The sequence below is a fragment of the Cervus elaphus genome, chromosome 19 (assembly GCF_910594005.1).
Source record: "Cervus elaphus chromosome 19, mCerEla1.1, whole genome shotgun sequence".
Classification (NCBI taxonomy): domain Eukaryota; kingdom Metazoa; phylum Chordata; class Mammalia; order Artiodactyla; family Cervidae; genus Cervus; species Cervus elaphus.
Genome location: NC_057833.1, coordinates 11,488,049 through 11,506,861, shown reverse-complemented (window position 1 = coordinate 11,506,861; position 18,813 = coordinate 11,488,049). Strand labels below are relative to the sequence as shown.

General features: G+C 41.6%; 1 protein-coding gene across 5 annotated transcripts in view; it reads left to right on the top strand.

Annotated features, from left to right (window-relative positions):
• The first annotated feature begins 1,726 nt into the window (after positions 1 to 1,726).
• The window catches only part of VEPH1 (ventricular zone expressed PH domain containing 1), a 320,038-nt gene continuing 302,951 nt past the window's right edge, over positions 1,727 to 18,813 (top strand). For 3 of the 5 annotated variants that reach the window (XM_043874509.1, XM_043874506.1, XM_043874511.1), the window contains exons 1-2: positions 1,885 to 2,048; positions 10,818 to 11,112. In XM_043874509.1, the coding sequence (XP_043730444.1) occupies positions 10,924 to 11,112 (189 nt within the window). In that variant the 5' untranslated portion in view covers positions 1,885 to 2,048; positions 10,818 to 10,923. Of the gene's footprint in view, positions 1,849 to 1,884; positions 2,049 to 6,171; positions 6,424 to 10,817; positions 11,113 to 18,813 lie in introns of those variants that run through there. The other 2 variants (XM_043874507.1, XM_043874508.1) reach the window with 2 other exon arrangements.

The window sequence follows — 18,813 nt, the reverse complement described above, 5'->3', positions numbered from 1 at the left end:
AACTAATTATCCAGAGGAGTTTATGAAAACTGCATGGATGGATGGATTCCATGATTAGGTTTATTGAGGTCAAACAGTACATGACTAGGAACCCCCAAACAAGCCAAGGTGGTTAAAGTGGAAATATTTAGGGGAATGAACATACAATTGCTTTAAAAGAATTAATTTGGAAGGTCGCAGTTTCAAGTACACTGAATGACTACATTCCTTGTAGGCCTTTCCCATCTCTGCCTGTTGTCCTGTGGTTGTCATTAAAGGGGTCGTTTGTTAGAGGTGGTTCCTGATGGGTCTTCTAGACCACTTCCTTTGCAAGGAGCAGCCCTGTGAGAGGGCTTCCTAGGTGGTACTAGTGGTGAAGAACCTGCTTGCCAATGCAGGAGACATAAGAGATACAGGTTTGATCCCTGGGTCTGGAAGATCCTCTGGAAGAGGACAGGGCAACCCCCTCCAGTATTCTTGCCTGGAGAATCCCATGGACAGAGAAGCCTGGTGGGCTACAGTCCATGGGGTCTCAAAGAGCTGGACACGACTGAAGTGGCTTCGCACACATGCCCTGTGAGAACCCAGAAGAGTCATCCACAAATCTGGATTCAGGTGGTTGTCTGGTAAAACTTTTTCAGAGGCAAATGGCAGAAAACTCAACCTAAAATCACTTACACTATAATGGAATTGGCTTACAGTAAAGGATGGATCTTGCCAATATCAGAAGCAGCTGGTGTAAGTGGCTTGAACAAAGTCACTAAGATTCAGTTTCCCGGTGACAAGATGGTGGGAGCAACCAGACCTTGTTTCTCATCATCAAGTACAGCAGTGAAGGCTCTGGCCCCCAAAGCCAGACATTCATCCTTATCTTGACTCTCCTTGGGCTGGAAGGGATCCACACCTCCCCTAAATGAATCACTATGGTCAGGGGAATGCAATTTTTCTGATTGGCTAAGACCTATTTATGTAAGCCAACTCTATCCAAAGGACATCATTTCCAGGGGGAAGTATGCATACAATTTTTACCAGAAGTAGGATAAGTGGATGTTGGGCAATCAACACAAGAGAAAGTCCTCTTCACCCTATGAGAATGACTTTTAACTGAGCCGGCAATTTATTTACATGGTACTGTGATTGCCAGCAACATGAAAATATTGATATTTTCAATTGTACACCTTACATCTTATTCTTCCCACCGCACTACCCCCACCATACTCACATACTTCATTTAACTGAAAGCTCTAGTTAGAAGAGAGTCAGAAATATTCTATTGCTTTGTGTGTAGGCAAAACCTCAGATCAATAAAGGTGAAAAGCCCATGTTATGCCCACAAGGGGAGAGAAGTGCCTCCAATACAATAATCCACTGGGTACCATCAATTAATTTCTGCAGTGCTGGCTTGGAAAAACCCCTAGTGCTACTGGATGCTTCACTCAGTTGTTCAGTGGTTCAGGATTTCACTAGCAACATTAATGGCACAGCCAGATTGTGTGTTCACTCAGGCTACTTATTTTCCTCCTCTTATGGTATTTTTCTTTTATCATATTTGGCGTAAATACTATCTCATTCTGCTACATTCCTTCCTCCATCCCTCCCCAAACCTTTTCACTGATGCCTGCCTGATTAAAGGCCCCACATCTGATATCAACCTAAAACTTCCTTGATTCCTTAAAGTGAGTTATTCATTAACTGAACCTAAATTACTGGTTGTTGGGCAAATCGTCTAAGTCTTTCAAACTACAGATCTGCTCAGAGAGACTTCTGTAAATCTACTGCAGAAAGAAGTGAAACTTTGTGCCAGTTGTTAGCAGTAAGCAGAAGTCTGAGAGAGGGAGGAGAAGTTACTCATTTGCTCAATTCAGCATGGTGAGTCCAGGGGAGGGAATCAAGTGTACCTCGGGCTTGACGAGCGGCGCAGGCAAGCACCGCTGCTCCCGACAGGACAGCACGGGGCAGGGGTGACTGGCTACTTCTGAGCATGGCCGTGGGTTCCCCCAGAATTGCTCTTAGGATCAAGCATTTTGCCATCTATTTCCTATGATGGCCAGAATTTCCTGTGCTAAGAGGTATGGCTGTCTTTTTTCCTGTCCTTTTGTTCAGCTAAAACAAAAGCTAATTAAAGTAAATGTCAGAAGCTGCAGTGAGGCAAAGGGTGGGCTTCGGGATTGGGGCAGAGAAACTTCCAGGGGCTGGCTGATTACACAGATAAAGTGCATTTGGGAATTGTGTGTCTAGCCATGTATGCATACTTTTCAGTTATCATAGAAAAGAAAAAAAAAGCCACCTCTTTGTGGATTATTAAAACATGTCTCTAGGCCTCTAGAGCAGAAAGCTGTGCTTCTAGACTCACAGAAGGTGCATTTTGTTTTACTCTATAAGAGTTTGGGCTTATTTCTATTTCATATTTTTATTTACCTCAAGAATCATTTTGCAACCAGCAAAGAAACTGATCCTCCCTATGCTTTGCAAAGAAAATTCAGTAGTATCATTAGAGTCACTAGTTTGGGCAGTCACCATTATTGTTTGCTGTTGCTGTAATTTCTTTCCCCTTGATAATTTAGACTCCTTACAAATCATAACTAAAGCTGGCCACTTTTTTTCTTTTTCAAATACATATTTATATTGCTGTAATACTCAACAGCTGAATTCCATGACATTTATATATGTTTTCAATTTAAAGACTAGAAAAAACATACTTGGGGCATTATTGGAATTGGTCATGCAGTTGTTTAATGTATGAAATATAAATGTAAATAGAGATACATTAATATTGAATTTTCCTTGTAATTTGCAACTCTTGGTATGTTTTCTTATAAAACAAACCCAGAAAATTGGAATTAAAATTTTTTTGATGAGATTTATATCAATTCCAGAGCACATATGTCTTACGAAGTCAGAATTTAGAAATGAAAATTGATACCCCATGAAACCATTATGACAGATTACAAATTCTTGGTCTAGAAAGTTCATTAGATCTTTCCCTCATTCCTGATGAAGAGAAATGTTTCCTATCAATGTTTGTGTTCTCATAGTTTGCAATACATGTTCAAAATTAAGTAGATTTCTTTGAGCTCTTGTCTAAACAGGACACCAAATCTATTTTTTGTATATGCTTATGATAACAAGCCTGCTACACACTTAGACTGTATGAATTCTAGCAAAAACACCAAGGGCTGAGTCCTTTAGCATCATTTAGAATAACCCAGCCTCGGAGGCTTTGAGTAGGAGTGAAGTATAGCAACATGTCGCAGCATTGGGAGCCCAGAGACGTCCAGGGAACAATAGACATCTTGTGGGAAGGGTTGAAATGTATGCGGCCCATTCCCATGGGAACGTCTGCAGTGCTTTCACACTGTGTGAAAAAGATGCTCCTTGAAAAGAATCTTTAATCCTTTCTTTCAAGGGAAAATCTGAGAACTTTATTGAAAGTTTCTAGAACCCAAATGGGTCTAAGTTAGTCAGTGGGCATTTTAAACACAGGTAAATAAGATGATAATTTTTGATGCACAGTAGTATTGTCTAAAGCATAATGTAAATAAATATTGCTATTATAGAATTTTCTGAGGTGACAAAACCAGAGAACATCCTAACCTGGAGTTGGAAGATAGTAACTAATTTCTTCAGAATAAACTGGCTTCCTGAGATAGTTATGTTTATTGAAATCCCCCCAAAGTGGTATTCCAATAGTCAGGCCATTGTCTTCTGGTTCAGGTGTGTAACTAGTAGATTCTGCTAAATGAAATCACACTTGAACCAGAAGACTTAATAGCCCAACTATTGGGATACCACTCCATGGAGTCAGAAAGTGTGTCCACAACTGTGCAACTGAATGTGCATGCATGCACACACATGCGCGTGTTTGCACACACACACACACACACAAATGCATAACAGAGTAGACCAGCAATGTCTTATTAGCACGCATTCAATGTAGGTCACCTTGAAAAGTCATAAAGAACTTTTTCCTACAGTGCCCTGGAGGGAATAATACACTCCCTCCTCCCTAATAAACATGGGAGTGAGCACTGTGCTTAAGTAGAAAGTGCAGGTATTTGGATTACCTGGCCAAAAACATTTCTGAGATTCATTGTATTTCAGTCCCTTTCCGCCCTGTGAAAAAATTCACTCTCACTGTTTGGCTGTGGTGGGGGTAATGTCACAGTAAGGCTGTTTCTCCAGACAGAAATACGTCTTTGAAGAAATCAACAAGGACATTTGTAAGATAGTGCATGAACTACCCAGATTTAAGACTGTGGGAGACTACAACTAGGGTATAAATAAAACACAAATGGAAAAGACCTAGGCATCTTTAATGCTGTGAATTTAATCTTAGGTAGCAGCAGAGTCATTGTTAGTATTTAAAAGGTATGCCATGGGGATGGATGCATTAACAGGAGAATGACCTACAAGAATAATTACATTATTAAAGATGTGATTGCTGTCACTATTTGTACGGTTGCTATATGCCAGGTCTGTGCTAAACGCTTTATATAATCTCTTTAAACTCTCAACAACCCACGTCACCATCCTCAGGTGTAAATAGGGAACCTGAGGCTCAGGGAGGTTGAGTAATGTGCCCAGGTTTATCCTGCAGATAATGGCATAGCTGAGCCCAGGTGTGTCCAGGTTCCCCCACCCTCCTCTCTGCTCTTCTTATGTACTGGATTCTCATACTGTGGACCCTAACCTCATTTAAAATGAAACGAAAATTGAATAAAAACTAGTGATAAGTACCATGAAAAATGAATAGAGGATGAAGAAGAGGGAAGATTAAAGAAATATAATCTCTTCCATTAAAAGAGAATAGAATACAGATAGTTCATCAGTATCTATAAGCCAGAAAACCATCAATGACGAAACACATCTATTCATGGATGTCTGGATTCTCTATTTTTATAAACTCTTCAAGGGGACAGTTCTTCGAGTGTGGATGGTATAAAAATGTGACTGATCACCAAGTGTTCAGGGAGGTTTTTGAGGCCATTTTCCTGAAGCACAGGCTCTGGTTCAGTGGCAGGTGTGTGACGGTCCCGAGCGCACACCTTTGTGGGGTCGCTCCCCTGGGGAGATGCCCACAGTGCCCACATCTTGGTGATCATGCAGGTCACACCTTTTTGTGTACTTTGCCAGCAGATAGATAACTTCGTGGGATGAGCAGACCTACTATAGGAAGCTAGGGAGGTTCAGAATAATATAGCTTGAAACATGTCTTTTAAATGAATCATTAACTTGAAACAGTAAGAAAGGGTTTCAGGAACTAAATTTCTTCTGGAGTATAAATAGATGAAGCAGGATTAGCATGTTCTGAGAGTTGGACTATAAAGAAAGCACTGAAGAATGGATGCTTTTGAATTGTGTTGTGGGAGAAGACTCTTGAGAGTCCCTTGGACTGCAAGATCAAACCGGTCAATCCTAAAGGAAACCAATCCTGAATATTCGTTGGAAAGACTGAAGCTGAAGCTGAAGCTCCAATACTTTGGCCACCTCATTGGAAGAACTGACTCATTGGAAAAGACTCTGATGCTGGGAAAGATAGAAGGCAGGAGAAGGGGATGCCGACAGAGTCGGCATCACCGACTGGATGGACATGAGTTTGAGCAATCTGCGGGAGTTGGTGATGGACAGGGAAGCTTGGCATGTGGCAGTCCATGGGGTCTCAAAGAGTCTGACACAACTGAGTGACTGAACTGAACTGGAGTATTGCCGTAGCGTTTAAAGTATTAATACCAATCTAATATGTCTGGTCCAAGAGACTTCCAGCAAATAAAATGGGAGAAAAGGGAGTGAAGGTATAGTATGCATCTTTGTTGAGTAAGTCTGTTCTGTTTATTAGCAACTTCCTGCATTCTGAAAGCTCCAACAATGTTACTCTAGAGGCAGAGCAAGATATGACTTCTTTAAGAGCTGTGGCTCATCCTGGACAAACACAGCTTTTCAAACTCTGTATGGGACATCTCAAGGGGGAGGGAAGTGTTAATTAAACTGCAATTCTTCCTCCCTTCCGGAGGTTGAGAAAGGGCCCCCAGTGGGCACGCCATTCACCTGTTCCTACTGAAGCCGTGTTCTCTGCATAACTTTTCTTTCCCTCCATTCTTCTCAGGCAAAGTATAGATTTCCATGAACACAGGCAGTTTTGTTTTCGCTGTTAAAAACAACTCCGCTTTCCTGGAGCAGGCTGTTTCACCCCAGGAAACATAGCCTTTCGCTCAGAGGTAACTCTGCCCTGGGTGAGGCGCAGCTTGTCACCTGACCACTCCGGAGCTGCCGGTGGCAGATCGGGCTGCATTCCTAGAATTCTTCCGCCCGGCGCCACAATGAACAACTTCAGGTTCACTGAGCTGAGTGGATTCCACTCGCGGTGCCCTCGGACTCCGATGCCCACCCAGCGTCGAAATAGATCGCTGAGTACCCGCAAGCACCCCTTTGAGGAGTGGCACGCAGGTAAAGCGCGTTTGCGGGGGCCAGCTGGGATTCCCGGAAATGTGTCCCCCATGGTGCAGAAACATTTCTTTTTTGGCGGTTCTAGTTCTCCAGACAGAAACCCGACTTGTCAACCAACACCCGCTTAAGAAATGTAGACCGAATAATGAGAACTCGGGCTTCAGACTGGGGGCTCTTATTAAAGATTAGGGAACGAATTTAGGAGAGGCCAAGTCAGGGATAAAAAGGAATTTTATAAGCCAGTTTTTGTAATACAGAAAGTACCAGATTTGGAGGCTGACCTACTTGGATGTGAATCTTGGCTCTGTCACCTGGGGCATGATATTTAACCTCCCCAGTCCTGTTTCCTCTTTGGTAATCGTATCTACCTGCAGGGTTGATGGGAGGCCTGAGAAGAAAGTGTCCAGCAAAGAACTCGGTACAGAGGAAGTGTCCGTGTGTGTGTAAATACACGTGCTTCTGTGTGTGTACGGCAGGTGCATACATCCACATAGAGAGAAGCCACAGGACAGACATTCATAAGAGTAGGAAGTTTCTCAGAAGACGAGGTAAATTTTGATTTGGCTCTAACCGTCTGTGCTGTTGCGAAGACAGCAGTTAGAAAAACTACACACCTGAGCAAAACATTGACTAGAGCTGCTGAAAGATAACCAACTTGCCTTGTTGATTCTTGTCCAGGAAAGGGCAGACGGGATGCAGGGCGCTCGTTAGATGAGGACGGATGGGAAGGGAGGCAGCTCAATAATTATCATCTACAGTCATGTATGCACCTGCACCCAGTCCTGCGAGGGCTTTGTCCTGGGAGATCAACTGCTTTCAATCCTGGCTCTGCAACTTACTCAGCAGATCCCCCTGGACTGCTTGTTTTCATCTCTGAACATCAGTTTCTCCTCTCATGGAATTGTCCTGAGAATTCAGTGACTCATTGTTTGGGAAGCTCTTAGAGCAGTGCCTGACTCATGGTAAACACCCACTGAACACCAGCTGGTGGTGTCATTATTTTACAAAGTGCTTCTTTGTGTGTTATCTGCTTTGATCTTCAAAAAGATAAAATAGATTTGGTGTGCCTTGGACCCATTTTGCAAATGAGAAAACTGAGGCTTGGGAAAGGAAGAGCATGAAGCAAAGGCGCCACAGCTACTGAATAGCTGAGCTAGAACTTCAGTCTGGGTCCCCAGACAAGTAGGTGACCTAGTATGCACTGGGCACACATGCATTGAAGGAAACCTCTTCTAAAAGTTTTGGCGGAACACCATTTCCTGCACATAGCCATTTCCTTATTATTTTCCCCTAGGAGAGATCTCTCTCCCTCATACTTCCCCAAACTTCCTTTTGTAGGCTTATGGGACATTTTTCTGGGTCATCCTTGTAATGTAGAATGTTTGGTACAAGTCTCCTGTCTCACTCCCTCACCCCTGGATGTGTGAATGTCTTCGTGTATGGCTGTGTGTTGAACAATGATGTTGCACACGGCAGACACACAATTGGAAGCATGAGTGTGGGGCTCCACATCAGGTGCCACTGCAGGTGTAAAAAGAAATGAAGGAACCCAGGAGAACCCTGTGGTTCTCCAGCACGTATTTCTGCTTCTTCTCAGAGCTCCAGCTCTGTGCTATGTCTGGGGAGCTGAATCTGCTGCTGGAAGTGCCTGATATTGACCAACAAGCTGACTAGTTAAGATGAAGTCATTTCCATCCAGTGTTTTACTTTCCTGAATATTATTTCATGGAGACACTGTCATTGCAAATGTCTGAGGCTGGCAGATAGGGAGAGCAGGGGCAAATCCAGGAAAACATTGCCCTAATTTTTCTTGTAGATTCTGTAATTCACCCTTTCACATTTACCAGGGTGCAAAGTGCTTTGTGGGCTTCCCAGGTGGTGTTAGAGGTAAAGAACCCACCCACCAATGTAGGTGATGTGAGAGACACTGGTTTGATCCCTTGGTCAGGAAGAGCCCCTGGAGGAGAGCATGGCAGCCCACCCCAGTACCCTTGCCTGGAGAATCCTGTGGACAGGGGAGCGTGGTGGGCTAAGGTCCATAGAGTCGCAAAGAGTGAGACACGGCTGAAGCGACTTAGCGCAGCACAGCACAAAATAGTTTGTAGGAGCCTCGTTCTCTGCTCACCCCAGCCCCTGAAATCTTCCCACTGCTCTTGTTCTTTTCTCATCCTCTAAGCCTCTCTTCCTTGTCACATTTCTGCTCTTTGATTGCCTTAAATCCCAGGCTATATATGGACAAGGATGCAGGGTCAGTGAAGGAGGTAAGAGGAATTCATTTTCTTGCTTTATGATGCTACCCATGTCTTTATCCTTAAATGTTAACCGTGCTCTCTATTCCTAACAGTTGCCTCACATGGAGCCTTATGTGTCATCATCAGTCCATGGTGGTTATAAACTGGGAGCCTAGCTCTGGAGTCTGGGTCCAAATCCCAACTCTCCAATCTCCTAGCTCTGTATCTTGGACAAGTTATTTAATGCGTTGGGTTCCTCATCTATGGGCTTCCCCTGTGGCTCAGCTGGTAAAGAATCTGCCTGCAATGCAGGAGACCTGGATTTGATCCCTGGGTTGGGAAGATTCCTTAGAGAAGGGAAAGGCTACCCACTCCAGGATTCTGATCTGGAGAATTCCATGGACTGTATAGTCCATGGGGTCACAAAGAGTCAAACATGACTGAGCGACTTTCATATACATACATATATACCTCATCTATAAAATGGGAATGACATATCCTCATAGCATTGTTATGAGGATTAAATGAGTTAGTGTTTACAAAGTATCCAGGGCCTGGCATATAGACAAATATATCTAAATATTGGGCCTCAGTTTAGAAAAATGACACTCTCTACTTTCTATGGAGAAGGGAATAGCAACCCACTCCAGTATTCTTGCCGGGGAAATCCCATGGACAGCGAAGCCTGGTGGGCTACAATCCACGGGGCTGCAAGAGAGTCAGACACAACTTAGCAGCTCAACAACTGTGATAGTTGCTAAATATTTCTGAAGCTGGTAGATAGTGCAAAATGTGCATGTACGCAATACTGTCCTTGAAATCTCTTCAGGGGCTGATGAATTGCACCATTTGGAATACTACTGATAGTTTCTTTGTTAAGTGCCTGATGAAGGATTTGGCTTGCATTTAGAGAGCATACAGTATGGAAAGTATATATCTTTAAACTTGAAAATTGCACTCAGCACCGAGAGATGCTGTCTCAGTGATAGCTCAGAGGAAGGTCTGAGACACCCAAGGGAGCAGCAGACTCTCCTTTTCACGCTTGTTCTGGGGACCACATTCAGACTGAAATGCTGGGCAGATCTGCCCGCTGCTTCTGTTCCATAAATCACTCTCAGCTCTCACTCTCTGCACACGTGGTGGCATCTTTAAGTTACCTGCGTGTGTGAGGTGGCTCCATCCTCATGTAAACTGCAGGAGAGCCCACTGGCCTGAGACCAGAACAGTCCTGCCACAGCTACTAGGGGTCTTGAAGGAGTCTTAAACCTCCCTGGCTATGAAATGATTGCTCAGGTCTCTACTAGTACAAATGATCTGTGGTGTTATGAAGCCCAGAAGGAAGCTGATGAGAATAATCAGTTATTCAATTGGTACTATTACCTTAATCTCTGTGGGCTGTTAACCGAGTAGAGACTACAATGGGACTTTATTATTTCAACTGTGGGAACAGAGGGAGGATTGCCAGACCCCAGACCCTTCTTTTCAGCCTTCATTGCAATATTCTCACTTTTAAGCTATGTGTTCAAGTTCACGCTCATGTTCTGTAGGGATTTATCTAGTGTCACACTCCCAGGCAGAATTCTTTATTTCACTGCCATTTGTTTAGAGAGTACATAAGAACTGAGGATTGAGATCACCTTCTGGATGGAGGTTCAGGAAGCTTCTGTTGTCAATATAGCACAGAGGCCCAGCCAAAAACGGTAAGTTAGGCATCAGTTTCCACATCCAGGAAACAGATATTGGGTCTAAAAGGTGTTTCCTGTGTTCTCTTTTCCTTTCATTGCCCTTTTCTGTTTGGTTTCCATGAGAGTCTATTTGGGGAAATCTGGCAAGTATTGGGCATATTTGCTGCTGGTCCACTTGTTTCCTGGTGGCAGGAAGAGAAGGAGAAGGATATAGAAAGGAGAAAAGTAGGTTCTTAAAAAGCTGCTTTTTAAGGGATCAAATTAAATTCTGGAAAAATAGAATCATCTTTGACAGGGCTTTTTGAGACAAAATAAGAAAACGGTTCTTTTGAAGGTCATCAAGTCAAAATCTGTTGTTCCATGAACATTTCCAAATGTTTTTTTTTCTTTTCTTCTCTCTCTTCTGGGCACCACGTTCACATTCTGAGCTCATGACATTCAGCTAATGGCTGTCTTGTGTCATTTGTTTCTCTTGCAGAGAGTGTCAAAGAAAACCTCAAAGTCTGGAGAAAAATGACCTTTCAAGGAATATGAAGTCTATGGCCTGCCACATATTTTGGTCTCACTAACCTCTGCTGACTGAGATGCATGGCCCTGGACCTGCAGGCAGTCCACTGATCATCAGACCCCTCAGCATGCATCAACTGTTCAAACTGGTCTTGGGACAAAAAGACCTTTCGCGAGCCGGAGACCTCTTCTCCTTAGAGGACTCTGAGATTGAAGACAGCTTGACAGAAGCTTTGGAGCAAATCAAAATCATTAGCTCATCTTCAGTAAGTAAACTAGCTTGTAGACTAGGTCCCTGAAACAATCTATCCTGGAGCTAAATGGTTGTACATATTCTGGGGGAAAAGATCTTTGCAGAGGAAAGAGGAAGGACCCCTCAGGTTGGTCTCCCTTAACTCTGCCCTGTGGTTTAGTTGGCATCTAAGAAATAACACCAGGGAAGTCTTTGACTTGAGGGGGAGGGGGCAGTCAGACTACCTTTTGTCCATTCATGGAGACCAGAACTCTGGAAATTGCAGGCCAGAGTGGAATTCTCAAAAGAAAAAAAAAAAAAGATTGTTTAAAAGTTGTTTCTGTATCCTTGAGTTGACATGGAGATGAGAGGGAGCAAATCTGAGGACAAGCAGACCCATGAAGCTGCACGGGAGCATCAGTAAGCAGAGCAGGGTGTTGGGTGGGAGCTGAATAATGAAAGAAGGCAAGATGATACCACCTGCCACGCAGGCAACATGAGACAAGGATAGCCATCACTCTACTGCCAGAAGTGACAGTTTCCCAGAGCTTAATAATGCTGATTCTCTTTACTTCCTTATAATCTCCATTTTTTAACCTTCTCCTTGCTCTTTTTTCTATATCCCCCCATTTAATTCAACTCACCCATTATTAGACCCCAATTGTGATCAGACAAATTTAAAAATCTCCATCAACCCTCCCATTCTTTCACTTCTCCTCAATGTCAAGATTCTATATCCTGAAGGCACATCTCAAAGAGAGTGGCTATAGCATGCCCAAGGTGGCTTGATGTTGACCTTCTTGGTTGTACTTAGAGATTGGTCCCATTTCAAAGGCCAAGACGACCTAGCATCCCCTCCCATCCTCTCAGCTCAACAGCTTTTCCCAACACTTGGCACAAACATGTACCAGGCAAAGGAAAGAGACTGGACTTGAGCCATAAAATACTGAATAGAAAATATGTACATATTTTAGAGATAACAGCTTTCTTCCATATCATAATGAAAAGATGTTTAAAAGGCATGATAGCAACTGGTGCAGCTTCCTCCTCAAATCTGTCAGCATGTTCTCTTTTTGGCTGCCATTAACATGCCAAGTCCCCCCAGTGACCAGTGAAGTCATTGCCTAAACAGTCTTCTTTTCTCAGGTAAGGTCTTTGACAGCAATTATGTGTCCAGAAAATTAATCAACTTAGTCTGACTCAAAAAAAAAAAAAGCATTTCTCTGGTACATTTCTACTTTCTGGGTAGGATGTGCATGCTATTTCCAGCAACCCCTTCCTTCACATTCCTCTGGAAAGAAATTGGCTGAATATACTACTGATTTCATCTAATAGAGAATATGTATATGCATGTGTATACAAATACGTATGTCTGTATCTGTATTTCCCTGAAGCCTATTTCCACTAGAGGTCACTAGTGTCAGCGATTTCTTTTGTTTCTTCATCAATTGCTTTGTCTCACAGATGACAAATTCAGAATTTTAGGACTGGCGAGTTCTATTATGTGTCCCCACTTTTAACCATTATGGCTGGTACCTCCTTTGTCTTCAAGAGCATCGTTCATCCATTAAGCTCTCCACTCAGCATCCCAACCAGACTGGTAGGTCTGGAGAGCTAGTGGTTCTCCTGCGATCCTCATTTACTAACTTCTGTCACACCCCGTTTCTTCTGTTCTGTCTGTACCAGGTGGTAAAGAATCCACCTGCCAGTTTTTAAATGTAGGGATCATGTTGATCAATCCAGTTTTTAAGTTGCCTATCGATTCTACTTAAAAATATGTCCCTGTTAGCATTCCTTCCCTCCTCCCTTCCTTTAAAAGCCAGTTCAAGTTTCATTGTTCCTGAAACAATTTCTAGTGTGTCTAGTTCTTCGTGACTGCTTCTTTCCAAAAAGGCTTAATTACCCTTTTGCATTATAGTCTGTTCTTATAGAAAGTCATCTATTCATATATCCTCAAATGCGATCTCTACATAGGAGAATCCCAGATCTATGTTTTCAGCCTTCACATCTCTTGCTAAACTTCAAGCTCATACTAATTGATATCCATCACCTCAAATTCAATATATCTAAACCTGGAGTTATCACCTTTCTTCATTTTATACTACCTTTCCCCTAGATCTCCAGGTTTGAAACGTGGAGTCATTCTTGACCTCTTTCTCTCACTCTCTCCTTTCCCTGTAAGTTCTGTAGCACTGCCTGAGAAATGCCTCTTTATCTGCTCCTTCTGTTCCCTTCCCACTGCTATCATCTTGGCTTAGGCTTTCAAACCAATTGATCTCCCTGCCTTTGGCCTTGCCTTTCTCTAGTTCAATCTACTGACAATTACCAGCTTAAATTTCCCAAGCCAGATTTTGTTACATGTCTCTCCATTGTTCATGCCTTTTCCATGATGCCTCAGTGACTGTGACATTCAATAACTAATACCAGCACTTAGAGCCCTGAATCACAGTGCCTACTCTGTGGTTTTTTCCTTGTAGCTGCATCCCATCCTTCCCTTATAACCAAGACCCACTAAATATTCCTTCTTAGACCTTTCCTAATGACCTTGCATCTCAGTTATCAATTCTACCTCTCAGTTCAATCCAGTCGCTCAGTTGTGTCCGACTCTTTGTGACCGCATGGACTGCAGCATGCCAGGCCTCCCTGTCCATCATCGGACTCCCGGAGTTTACTCAAACTCATGTCTATTGAATCAGTGATGCCATCCAACCATCTCATCCTCTGTCGTCCCCTTCTCCTCCCACCTTCAATCTTTCCCAGCCTCAGGGTCTTTTCAAACGAGTCAGTTCTTTGCATCAGTTCCTCTTTATAAACATAAAACTGAAAGGGACCTTCTAAATTGTCTTTTCCAACTTCCTTCCAGCACAGAAATCCCTTCTTTAGGATTCTTGACAATCAGGTGGCCTCTCCTTCTATTTTTGCAATGATGAGAACATGCTAGGTTTCTGACTTTTTTTCCCTGCTTCTCCATTTTCCTTCAGTAAATTGTCCCTTTCCATTGCATGAACCCTTCCTTGATGGGGTCTTGAATCAAGGTTCTCTACCTTGCCCTTGCCAGGGAAGGGGGAAAGCAAGCGTGGGGGACACCTGACCCAAGATATGCCAATCAGATTTTCTTTCCCAGTGATTCTAGGAAAGAAATTAGCAAAGGGTGAGTTATTATGATGATGGTATTCCAAAGAGACAGTCCTCACTTTCTGCGCTTCTGTGACTATAGCTGCCTCAGTCATTGCCTTTCTAAGGCTAAGTACTACAAATTCCCCTTGAAATCTGTCAGCCACCTCTTATCTTTTAATTATTTCATTTATTTTGCTTCAGTTATCCAGATTTTTTCTGCTGTTTATGATCAAAGAATCCTAATAAAGAGATAGCTTGTTCCACTGTTGGAAGGTGAAATTGTTAGTGTGTTCTTGCTTTTGGTCTAATAAAATCTTTCTCTTTATGAATATTTTCTGTCTATTATCCTTTAGTCTGGTCTCTGCCCTTAACAATCAAGAGAATTAAACCTCTGTTGCTACAAGAAGAACTTTAAACACATGCAGGTAGGTATCAAGTCTCACCTCTGGCTTCTATCTTCCCAGTTGACTATCCTTACTGTCCTTATATTTTCCCCTGACAGAGGAAGGCCCTGTAGCAGAGAAAAGTTACACCAGTCTCTGGTCTGAAAACACAATTTTGTCAGTACATGAGAAATGCTATTTAAATCATGCTGTCAGAAATATAAAATAGCATGCTGACTTAGTGATTTATAATGAAAAGTATAACCCATGTCCACCAGAATTCTTGTGTGTTCCATGCTGTTCTTGCTAGGTCTGTTTACTCAGTCTGTCTCTGTTACTGACTAGGCTTCTTCCTCCTGTATTTTAATCATATTTCAGCCCTACCTCCCTGAGATTGTATTTAACTCAACTGTAAAGTCACCCATGTACAGGTTGTGCCTTGGGTTAGTCTGCAGGGTGGTTTGTCTAATCCTCACAGGGCAATCTCTTTTCCAGACTCTTGGAGGCTGCCTCATTGTAGCTCCCAAAGATTGTCTACATTCTCAGCATTCTGGGTACCTTCCCCTGGAATCTTTTATATTTATTATTGTAATTTACCATTGCCTACTACTTGAACCAATTGTTTGAAATAGTTGCTGATACTAGTCAGATGCTTTGTTTCTGAAGCTTCTTTTCAATAGTAACATGGTGTAGTTGGCCACATTTATCCTGTGATATGCCAAGACCCTCAGGTTGAATCAAGACTTGAAATTAGATAACTTGAAAAAAATGTTAAGTATATTATGTCACATTTTAAACCTTTGAAATAATATTCTTGTCTCATTCTAGAATATCTATACCTTTGAAAAAACTATGATTCTGGGAATTCTCTGGTTGTCCAGTGGTTAGGACTCTGTACTTTCACTGTCAAGGGTCCAGGTTTGATCCCTAGTCAGGGAACTAGGATCCCACATGCTGAGTAATGTGGCCAAATTAAAGAAAAAACAACAAACAAACAAACCATGATTCTGTCCAGTACATTAGTTATCATTCCCAGCTTTGTATAATCTAGACATTTAGTAAGCAAGCCTTTAGTCCTTCCCCCAAAGTCACTCACAAAAGAATCAAACATCACTAGATTCTGCTCTGCAGTCCATGCATCAGTTATTCCAAAACAGAGCTGGAAAATATTTTATCTTTAGGCTTGCTTTGAGAAAATGACTTATTCAGAATTCTAAGTTCCCAAATATGCCTTTAAGTTTTGTCTTTTCATTTCAAGTCCTTTCTGGAATACCCTTCCCTAATAATTCATTTCTTCTCCTACTAGGTTTTCCTTCCAGATTCCTCAGGTCAGATTGTCTCCCTGTCCACTTAGCCTCTTCTCACACCCTCAACACCACCTTTCCTTTGATGCCCACTCATACCTAGTCGATCTACCCACCTTCCAGTTCTCTTCAATTTTAACAATAAAAAATGTTAAGTACACAAAAATCACCCAATTTAAGAAATTAAACAGAATTGTTGTCACCTGCATGTTTCTCTCTTCCCCTTCAATACTCCTCCCTTTCCTCTCTTAAGGTAACCAATATCCTGTTGTGATATTAATCCATGTGTGTTTTTATTTCTTTGCTACATATGCATGGCTCAAAAATGATTTATAGCATTGTAGTTCATGTTTTAAAACTTTATATAAATGATGTAATAAGCTCAATATTATGTCCTTGGGGTTTATCGATGTCAGTATGTGTAGTCCCAATTCATTTGTTTTCAGTGCAATAGAGTGTTGCATCAAATGACCATGCCACAGTTTACTTACCCAGGCTTCTTTTAATGGGTATTCACTATTCTAACAGTGCCACAGTGGACATTCTTATAATTAACAATTGTGGCAGCTCTGCTTAATATCTGTCGTACACTATCAGTAGTGAAACAACTAATATCAGGGTTTCATATACTTTCAATTTTCTGATAAACCACCAAATTGCTCTCCAATAGGGTTTCACCAATTTACACTCTGATCAGTCATGTATAAGTGTTTCAGGGGGTTTATTTCCTGATCAATACTTGCTTTTATCAGATTTTTAAAATTTCTGTCTGTTTAAGTGAAGCAGTGTCTGATTGATATTTAATCCTGCAGTACTTTCATTAGTGAGGAGTCTGACCACTTTTTCATGTATTTATTTGCTATTTGCATTTAAATTTCCCTTTTGGTAAAGTATTTCCTTAAGGTTTGGGCTTTTTTTTTTTTTTTCATTTTTATCTTGAGGTTGAAGAATAATCTGTTCTTATTAATTTAAAGGGGGTTTTCTGTATATCTTTCTATGAATCTTTGTCACTTTGTGCATGTTGCACGCCTCTCACTCCTCAAATATAGCTTTGCCTTTTACTGTAACATCTTGATATCCAATAGGACAACTACCCTCAAAGTCTTTCTTTAAAACTTCTTTGATTCATTTCTGTTCTTTAAGAATTTTGCATAAGCTTCTCAAGTTTCGTGAATAATTCTGTCAGTATCTTGATTGGAATTTTATTATATCTATAGATTAATTTGAAGTAAATTAACAACTATATGGTACTATTTTTTTATCTTTAGATACTGTGTATCTGTCCATTTATTTAGATCTTCTTCAATATCTTCTAATAAGGTTTTATGATTTTTTTCCCTCAAGGATCTTGAGTCTTATATATCTTTTTAAAAATTTATAAATATTTTATATTTTTAGCCAAAGTTATAAATGGTACCCTTTTAATAATTATATTTTCCAACTATTTTTGAGAAGATTATAGCATAAATGACACTGTATAGTAATATTATGTCCAATAAGCTCCCTCAACTCTCTTATTGCCTGTAATTTTCTCCATTTATTCAACAAATATTTATTAGGCACCTACTATGTGCTAGAGACTTCCATGCTGGGACACAGGAGTAAACGAAACAGACAAAAATAAACCTGCCATCATAACATATTTAATTGGGTGAGACATAAATAAAATAAATAAGGAAAATATATAGTATATAAGAAGAGGATAAGAAAATATGCAGAATAATAAAACAAAGAATGGGAACATAAGATTAGAGTTTTGAAAATAATTAAGTAGGGCAGGCAAGACAGGCCATACTAAGAAGCTAACATTTAAGCAAAACTTGAAGGAGATGAAGGAGCATTACCTGTGGTTACCTTCAGGAAATAATTTTGGGTAAAGGAACCATCAAATCCAAGGTCCTTAAGTTGAGGGCAGCCTAAAGTTTTTGAGGAACAGAAAAGACGTCAGTGTGCTATTAGCAGAGGAAGCAAAGTGGGAAAATCATAGATGAGGTCAGAAGGGAAAGGCAGCTGGATCGCTTAGGACCTTGGGCGAAGAGCTGGAGAATTCTGATCAGAGAAGTAATACAACCTACCTTCACTTTTCCTGTTTTGAGAAGAGTCTGCAAAAAAGGCCAAAGTGGAACAGGCAGGCCAATTAACATGCTTCTACAATAATCTGGATATAAGAAACAACAGAGACTCTTGGAGTAATAGAGGAGATAAGAAGTGTTCAGATTCTGGATATGTTTTGAAAATGGAGCAAACAGGATTCACTGATATGGGTATGACATGTAAAAAGAGAGAGAAAGAGAGAGGTGGGGAGGGTTCGAAGATTTGGGGCCTGAAGACTAGAATGATACAATTGTTGTTAAGCAAAGTAGAGGGGACTGGGAAGAACAGATTTGGGGGAGGGGTAGAAAGGATCAACGGTTCTTCAGACACATAACGTCTGAGCTGTCAGACATCCGAGTGGTGATAAAGTATAGACACTTGGATGCATGCATCTGGAGGTGAGGAGAGAAGTCTGGGTTGGACATTTTAAGTTTGGAATTCATCCGCCTTGAGACTAGATAGGATCACCAAGGGAGTCAGTGTAGACAGAAAAGAAGCAAGTCCAAAGACTGAGCCTGGTGCTCAAACATCAAGAAAATGATGAAGCAGGACAAATAAAGTTGACCGGGAGAAAGACTCAGAGAAGGAGGAAGAGCTTGATGTCCTAAGAGCCAAGTGGAGACACTATCAAGGACAGAGTGATGCCAAACCCTGCCGATAGGTCTCGTGAGGTGGGGACTGAAAGCTGACCATTATTCCAGCACATGAAGGTCCCTGCAACTTGACAAATGCATTATCATTGGATAGAGAGGAGTGAAAGCTGGGTTGGAGTTAAAGACAGAATGGGAGGAGATTTGAAGAAAACAAACTGTGGACACTGCATTTTCCTACTGAAAG